We start from the raw sequence: 8,911 nt of genomic DNA on the forward strand, positions 1-8,911 counted from the left end.
GTAAGCTCAGTGTTTGAGTCTAGCGGGCAGTGGATCAAGATTTTTACTCCTTGGGCTTAAAGCATCTTTAGATGGTAGAGTGAGGACAGGCGGTGGCAACTGGTCAGTTTCCTGGCTTGCAGTTTGAATGTCTTTGGCGATGGCACTGGGTGATCGGATATTCCAGCGAACTTGAGAGTGGCCCATACAGCTGCAGGCGCAAAGGTTATTTATACATGATCTGTTGTGATTTGGGGGGAAAGTTTACATTAAGTCATTCAGCTTTAGCTTGTAGGGTTTTGAGAAAAGGGCAGTCCTAGTTTTTAGCGCGATGCCAAGTCTGGAGGGTGGGAGATAAATTGGAAATGTTGATTTACTGACAAAATGCATAAAATGGCAGAAGCCAGTTTATAAAGGGGACAAGAAGCTCAAAGTCAGTGAACACGGCACTGTTCAACAACCCACAAAGGCTGTAATGGTTTTTATTGTGTGACAGATTTTATTGCAACATAGAATTTTTTTCTCTACAATCACCTCCATCTTTATCAAAGCTAATCAGAGACTAATTGGTTTATAAAAATAAGTCTTGTCTCAATAACTTGGCTTGACTATGTAAGTGCAGCAAAGACAGCTCTTTTAAAGTCTGTTTTGCTGGGACTTTTCAGGAAGAACCTCAGATCGGACTTCTAAAAGGCTAAGGAGTCAAGTCAGGAACTAGCCATGAGGGTTGTCAGTGGGGAGGTGGGGAGGGAGGTGGGTGAAAAGATTGAAGGGGAATAGGAGGTAGAAACCTCCAGTTATTAAAAAAAAGAAAAATCACAGGATGTAATGTACAGCATAGGGAAAATAGCCAATATTATCGTAATAACTTTGTATTCTTTTTTTTAATATCTTTATTGATTTCAGAGAAAGGAAAGGAGAGGGAGAGAGAGAAACATCAATGATGAGAGAGTCATTGGGGAGAGAGAGACAGAAGCATCAATGGGTCATTGGTCGAGCCCGCCGCCCGGGCATGTGCCCTGACTGGGAATCGAACCCCGATCGCCTGGATCCCAGGTCGATGCTCAACCGCTGAGCCACGCCCGGCCGGGCTGTAATAACTTTGTAGCGTGACAGATAGTTACTAGACTTGTTGTGGTGATCAGGAATATAAATGCTGAACCACTATGTTGTACACCTGAAACTAATATGTCAACTGTACTTTAATTTAAAAAACCTTGCCATCAGACTTAGCCTGCAGGACATATAGACTTGTGTGAATTCCTTTTCTCAAGGTCCCCAAAATGTCCTAAGGTTCCTAGGCCTGCCAGGAAGTGACCTTTACTGACCTGTAACACCCAGAACTCTGAAACTCAGGTACCAGGACAGTATTTTAAGAGGGCTTTCTAAGCAGTGCCTCCATAAAGTCAACTTTAGTTCTTTAAATCTGCCTGATAATATCTATGTTCATTATTTTGAAAGAGGACATTAGTGTCAAAGCTTCGGTAACGTAATATTTTTAAGTATGTCCTGTAACAAAAATAGATTCTTAAATAAATTTATGTAAGTGTGTTTATATGAAAATAAAAATACTTACAAAAATAAATATATTCCATAGTGTTTTGAATTTTAGAAGGATCAGGTAGGGAGAAAAAGTTGTTTTCATTTGTTTACAAAGATATAATTTTACCAAATTGTTCTAAGCTATAGATAGCTTAAAAGAAAAGAGAAAAAAGATTTCTTAAATCTGAAAAACAAAGCATTAAGGAACCGGCAATGATTCAAACAAAAAGAAAGTCAAAATTCTCCTCCTCCTCAGTTCAGTCTCGTGTAACTGATTTTTGTCCTGCTTATCTTGGGTTAGCAGTTTTATGAATTCGTCACCTTTTTCATCAGCGTTCTGGAGATTCTTACCCAGTTCAGTGGTATGACCTTAAAGTATTCACAGACCCATAATCCAGAGTACTTGTCAGAGTCTTTTGCACAAATTTCCTTGAAGATGAAGTCTTTTTACCTTTAGTTGATTGCAAAGGCTTTCAGAGAGGAATCAGAACAGAACAGTAACTATGAATTAGAAAAGACTTAAAATAGCCATGGTTAAAGAAAGATCTGATGAGAATTCACATAAATGCAATGAACAGGGATATTTGATTTTTTGTGTGATATGCAGCATTTTAAGATAGCTGAATTACAACTGGTAACATTATACCAAGACGTATCAGATTTCTAGGAATTTTATACAATGTCTAGTATACTTCTGTTGACATAAGAACATCCAAACCTAGAGAATTAAGAGTTTATTTGAGCCAAACTGATGACATATGCCGGGGAGCAAGACCTCAAATGCTCCTCAGAAAGGCAGTTTTGCAGTTTCTTTTACGCATTTGAAATTGAGGGGACAGAAGGAAGATTACATGAAGGTGGGAGAAAGCAAGGCAGGGACTGGCCCTCTCGAGGGTAGTTACGCCTTAGGAGGCGTCTGAAAGGGCGGTTCACACAGAGTATCCCATGCATATTTTGCAACTCTCTCTGCACAGCTCCCATCTCTGGTGTTCTAATACACTAATTAATCCCAGTGGCATCTTCCTAAACTCCAATGTCTGTCTCCTTTCCTCAGTGGTCTACTGTGTTCTGCTTGGGATACTGCTTCCTGCACTGCAGTCCAGAAAGGACCCCCAGAAAAACTCTAGGGAGACCATAAGGCTCACCTCGTTGGTTTCTCCCCTTTCAGACTGCAGTCTTGTGCTGTCTGTAGTCCAGTATCTGACAAGTTTCATGTATTTTGTTCGTGCGTCTAATTATTTATGGCAGCAGGGCAAGTTCAGTACCAGTTGTTCCATCATGGCCAGAAACAGAATTGTTATCTTTTTTTTTCTTTTCTGTTTTTCAAATTGGATGATTTCTATTGATCTGTCTTCAAGTTTACGAATTCCTTTTTCTGCTGTCTCCAACCTGCTGACTTTTTTGTTTTACTTTAATTTATTATACTTTTCTGTTCTTGAATTCCCGTTTCATGTTTATCGCTTCTCTGTTTATTCATTAAGATAAAATTTTCCTTCAATTATCTGAACATATTTTTAATAGCTCCTTTAATGCTGTTGTTTACTAAACCCAACATCTAGGGCATCTCAGGGTTGCTTTTTAGAAGTGTCCCCCCCCCCCCCTTTACTATGAGTGACATTTTCTTTACAGGTCTGATAAGTTTTTTATTATTATATCCTAGACATTTTGGATGATATAGTTTAAAAACAAGATTCTGTTACCTTCCTTTGATAGGTGTTAATTTTTGTTCTTGTAAGCAGCTCAATTACGAGCTGATCATCAATGAATTTGTGTAGGCTTGGTTTTTTACTTTTATTGTGAAAAGTCCAGGTTTTTCCTAAGCCCCTAACTTGGTAAGACTTAACTTCAAATGCTGTTTCTCCTGTGGATTTTAGTCTCAGGGAAGGTCTATAGAAGGCAGGGGTTGGCAAATTATGGACTGCAGGCCCCATACAGCCTGCTCTGTTTTCATAAACTTTCATGAGAACACAGCCATACCCATTCATTTACATATCACCTATGGATTCTTTGAGGCTACAATGACTACAATGACAGAGTGGAATAGTTTTTAATAACATTACTGTGATGGTGGAATTATTTCTCCTTGCAGTTATATCTGGTTGTGCTTTACATTTCATGTCTAGAATTTTGTATTCCCTGATGAATTATACATTTTATCATTATACAGTAATCATTTAGTCTCTAGTAGTGCTTTTTGTCTTAAGGCCTAGTTTTAAAATATTAATATGGTTATACCAATTTCCTTTTGCTTAGTATTCAAGCGATACACCACACTCCACACTCCTTGACGTTTTTCTTCCAAAGTGGGGAAAAAGCACTTCCAAAGGCAAGCACTTTTGACTCCCTCCTTACTTCTAAGTAATACGCATATACTGCAATATTTTGGTTAGTGATTTTTAGACTTGTATCTATTGACTTCCTATGATGGTTGGGATTTAGCTAATACAACTATCCCCTCAACCTCCCCCTCCCCATTCCAATTATCATCATTTTTGACTAAATATTTAGGGTTTTTATTATGACTGTGCAATTGTTCATAGCTGAGCATTTTTGTATACTATGATTTTATTTTTTAAAAATTCCTAAAATGGGCTATTGCCTTGATTTGTTGGTATTTATTGATAATTCCTGCACCTTCCTAATGTTTCTTTTTCTTGAATGGAGGCATGTTCATCTTGTTTAGGATTAGTATCTTTTTAGGCCTGCTGCAGGACTACCACTTTAGGAGTCTGCCATCCTAGGAATTCTTTCTTCCTTTCCTCTAATTAGGATTCTGTTCTCTGGAAGTCTTACTCTTCCTTGTTATTTTTTTTTCCCTAAAGGGGACGTGTTTCCCCACTAGCTTTTTAGGGCTAGAAAGGCAGTAGTAATTAAACAACAGGTATAGTAATGCCAGCCCTAGCAATTTCTGTTGTTTAGCTCTAGAGATCCAATCTAAATTGGCTGTCCTATACAGCAACTGCACTGCCACTCTGGGATCTCCCTTTACCTTCCTTTACCTTTACCTCTCTCCTGTATTAGATCCTGTTTTCTGTACATAGGTCTTCCTTTTTTCTGGTTTATGTACTCATTATGAAAGAATGCGTTCTTCAGTAACTTTTTTAAAATTTTATTTTTGTTTAAAATATTACAGATGTCCCTTTTTCTCCCCAATGACCCATTCTACCCTGTCCTATCTCCCTCCCCAGTCCCTTTCCCCACCATTGTCCGTGTCCTTGGGTTGTGCATATATGCATATTTCAGTAGCTTCTAGAGAAAGGATGTGTGGGAGGTGACATTTTTGAGATTTTCTAAGTCTGCAGAAGTGTTTTTTCTACCTTCAAACTTGAATAGGTTAGCTGGGTATAGAATTCTAGGTGTCTTAGTTAAGGAATATACCCAATGTACTACAGTTCAAACAAGATAGTTTATTCCTCTCTTATATTGACAATCTGGAGGAAGCAGGCAGGAAGACAAGGTCCCTCCAAGCACCCAGTTTCTTTGCAACTTATCGTTCCACCATTCCCTACATCAATCCTAAGCTGTTACCAGCAACACACATGAATTCAAGCCCACAGGGAGAGGAAAAAGGGGTGGGAAGTAAGCAATTTCCTTTGAAATTGTGACCGAGAAAGTAGTGCATACACTGCTCATGTTCCACTAGCCCCTGTGGGGTGAAGTTATTTTCTAGTCCATCTTTTTATTTGGTACATTGTCTTTTTAGGTCCAGTTTTACACAGGGGTCTAGATCCAATCTCCATGTGAGGGCTCTGGTATTCATTTTCTATTTTGTGTGTGTGAAGCCCAGTAAATGCCAAAATTCCAGGCCTCAGGGATAGGCAGGGGCCCTAGCAGAATCACCAGCTTAAGCTCTGAGAGTTTTGCAGCACCACTGCCTACAAAGCCCCAGGTCATCTGGCTCTGTCATCTTGCTGCCCACACCTCCCCTCTCCCTGACACAGCAGGCTCTAGCTCCTCTGGCCTCCCTGCTATCCCTAGAGCTCACCAAGCTCTTTGCAACCTCCTGGCCTTTTCCCATGCCACTCCCTCTAGATATCCATTTGGCTGACTCCCCCCCCCCGCCCCATTCTGCTCAAATGCCACCCACCTCCAAGACTTTTGCTGACCACTGTGAACAAAATAGCACCTCATCATTACCACCCCCTACCTAGCTCTGACTTTCCCTTACAGCACCCATCATTACTAACATAGTATTGTGTTTTATTTATTTGTTTATGGTCTAACTCCTCTCCCACTAGATATGTGCCTAGGTAGTTGATTTAGAAAGTAATTCCAGGAAACGGGAGTGGGGAAGGGACGTGAACAGAAGAGGAGGAGCCAATACAAGGATGTGCTACTGAGTCAACCACCTCCAGGATCATCTTAGGAAGGAGACTATGAATGGTGGCTCAGAACTCAGGCAGGGGAAGAAAGAGAAGCCTGTATACTTCAGCTGCTGGCTCCTTTGGTCAGAGGTGGCCCCCTATAGGTGTTTAATTCCCCTGCACTTCTGGGTTGCACATGGACCAGAGAAGCTCTGGGGCAGAAAGCAAGGGGCTCAAGCCAGAGGCGAGACCATGTCAGGTTGAGCCTGAGCAAACCTGGTGGAAGCCCTTGGGGAAGTGGTTGCTGTGGCAGTGGCTAGAACATGAGGTGGGGACGAGGGACCGTGGTAAGGGACCTATATGAATATACCCTGCACCATTCTTTCCCAAGTACTTAGATGAGTGGTCAGTACATAGTAAATAATCCGTGAATATTTGTTGAATGAATGAATGATGCAGCAGTCTAGTGGAGAAAAGGCAAGTAGTAATGCGTTAAAGTGGGCTGTGGGTTACGATGGAGTAAGTACAGGTTATCGGGGCCTGCAGTAGGAGCCCAGCTAGTCTGCAGGGGGAGAGAGAACTTTCTGGAGGAGATAGCCCTTAAGCTGAACTCTGGAAGACAAGCAGGAGTTAATTGCACAGCTGACTTACAAAACTTGCACATCTAAGTAAAAATATCAGTGATGGAAATCAAAAGTAACATTTACCAAGCTCTTCCCATGGGCCACACACTTTGCTGAGTGCTTGATGGGCATTGTTATTTAACCCTGTAACATGGACTTTTGGATCCCAGGGGACACCTGAAGCTCACAAAAGTCAAGTGACTTGCAGTGACAGGGATGAGATAACCATTTCCCCCATTTTACACAGGGGTGACTGTGACTGAGGTTCAAAGCAGAGCAATGACTTGCCCATGGTCATAGGAAGTTAATGGCAGGGCTGGGACTAAAACCCAGGTCTTCCAACCCTTGGGCCTGTGTCCCTGCTCCAGAGCTGGCCAAACAGAACGAGCCCCCAGGAAAAGTGAGGGAAGAGGAGGGTAAATTAAACATGGCCAGGCTGAGCCGGGTGGGCACTGCCTCCCCAGCTATTACCAGAAGAAGCTGAAGGAAGGTACCTGTAAGGCCCACGAGATGGAATCGGCCATAGGCCGGCTGCAGTCCCGGAAGAAGCTTCCCTACAACCTGCAGCAGGCAGACACCTTGGAAGTCCCAGAACGAAGGGTCCTTAGGATCCTGAGCCGGCTGAAGCAGCAGAACTATGGTGAGGGCCCTGGGCATGGTGGGGGCTCTGCTCTCCCGCATCTGGCTTCTTTCCCTGGGCCCCTACAAAGCCAGAACCAAGCTGAGAGACATGGTTTCCCCCTTTAGGGTTAACTGTATGCGTCAGTCAATGGGCTGATAATTACTACCTCATCTCCAAACCTTTGACAAAGGCCTTTTGCATGGACTCTTCCCAGTGCCTTAGCTCTGACCACAGGTTGGTCCCAAGAGCCAGGGCTGAGAATGGAGGGTGATCAGCATTCCCAGCTCATCACTGATTGAGCACCCACTGGAGTCACTCACTGTGCCAGGTTCTTTGCAGATGCGCTAGAATTTAGTCCCCATAATCACACATTTACCCCGTTTTACAGATACCTGAAACTGGGTAAGTTTAAGGAACTTGCCCAAGGGTCCACAGCCAGCATGTCAGAAAGGGGAGTTTATACCCAGGTCTGACTCCAAAACCTGTGCTCTTTTCACTGGGCAAGACAGCTTCCCCATAAAATAGTAGGTACCATTTATTAGACTCCTACTGTGTGCCAACTGATGGGCTAGGAACTTTCCAGAGTCTACTGTGCCTGCCAGACTTTGCCAGGACCCATCACAAAAGACACCTGCTCTTTTAAGTTGTTGTTAGCCTTTACGCAGTGCTCTTAGCTGAGCACTTTGCACATACTATCCCTTCAAGCCTCATCATCCACTGTGAGGTGGGCACCACTATCATCTCCAGCTCATATAGAGGCTGGGAGAAGTAATTTGCCCAAACCCGCCCAGCTCATTATGTGGCAAAGCCAGGATTTCACCTGGGTCTGCCTGCCTCCTAAGGCTGCGCATATGACCAAACATTCCCCTCTCCTGCCTCCTCCCTCGCCAGCTGCCAACCTGCAGAGCCCCTATGCCCAGGTCCCCTGCATCCCACTCTGCCCAAGACTGGACAAGAAGACGATCAGCCGGAAGCAGGGCAGCCAGTATGTGCTGGACCAGTGCACCCCCACCAGCCCGAGCCCTGACTTCCACAGCCTGTTCTTCCAGTCAGGATCTCAAGGAAGCAGGTGGGTGCCCAAAAGGCAGGGGTCCCAGCCCAGGCCCATCCACCTCCTTCCACACTAGGCCCTTGGCCTAACCTGCAAATCCATCCTTCTTTAAGCAACGAAGCCTGGGAAACTCGCTCCAGGGAGGAAAAAGAAAGGGGGAAACCTTTGTTGAAGGCTGTGCACCAAGTACATTGTTCGTCAGTCAGGGCACTTCCTTATGCCTCCCTGTGCCCAGGGCTCAGTGATACATACCATCTTTCTCTTAGGATGGCACTACCTTTCTCATCAGGGGGTTTAACACTCAAATCCTTTGCCCAAGTCTGGTTCCACATTAGTAGCAGGGAACAGACTTAGCATCTGGCTAGGGGGAAGCTTCCCTTTCAGCATTCCCCTTCCAGCAATCTGGGGATAAAAGAACACTGGACTTGGAATCAGGCCCCTGAGCCTGACTGCTGTTTTCATCACTTCCCAGGGGAGGCCTCCTCTCCCCTTGGGCACATGGGGATGGCTCAGCTCCTCCCACCCTTCTCTTCCACCTCTCCCTCTAGGGAACATGGGTCTGACAGCCGAAAGTGGCTCAACTCTGTGCCGGCTCGGACCCACTGACCCTGCAGAGTCCTAATTCTGGACAGCTGTTCAAGACCTGCAGACAGACAGGTCATCAGGCAGAGACTGCTGCTGGATTTTGCTTTTGTGGCCTGGTAAGCCAATAAACACCAAGAACCTCAGCCTTTGTGCCTGGTGCTGGGGCCCCTGCCCTCCGAGTATTCATCTGCTTCCTTGAGATCCA

General features: G+C 44.1%; 1 protein-coding gene across 1 annotated transcript in view; it reads left to right on the forward strand.

Annotated features, from left to right (window-relative positions):
* SPATA21 (spermatogenesis associated 21) overlaps positions 1–8,727 on the forward strand; it is a 28,140-nt gene extending 19,413 nt beyond the window's left edge. The window contains exons 11-13 of the mRNA XM_016219011.2: positions 6,913–7,088; positions 7,962–8,139; positions 8,670–8,727. Of these exons, the coding sequence (XP_016074497.2) occupies positions 6,913–7,088; positions 7,962–8,139; positions 8,670–8,727 (412 nt within the window). The remainder of the gene's footprint in view (positions 1–6,912; positions 7,089–7,961; positions 8,140–8,669) is intronic.
* Positions 8,728–8,911: the final 184 nt, after the last annotated feature.

This window comes from Miniopterus natalensis, chromosome 9 (genome assembly GCF_054644295.1).
Source record: "Miniopterus natalensis isolate mMinNat1 chromosome 9, mMinNat1.hap1, whole genome shotgun sequence".
Taxonomy (NCBI): domain Eukaryota; kingdom Metazoa; phylum Chordata; class Mammalia; order Chiroptera; family Miniopteridae; genus Miniopterus; species Miniopterus natalensis.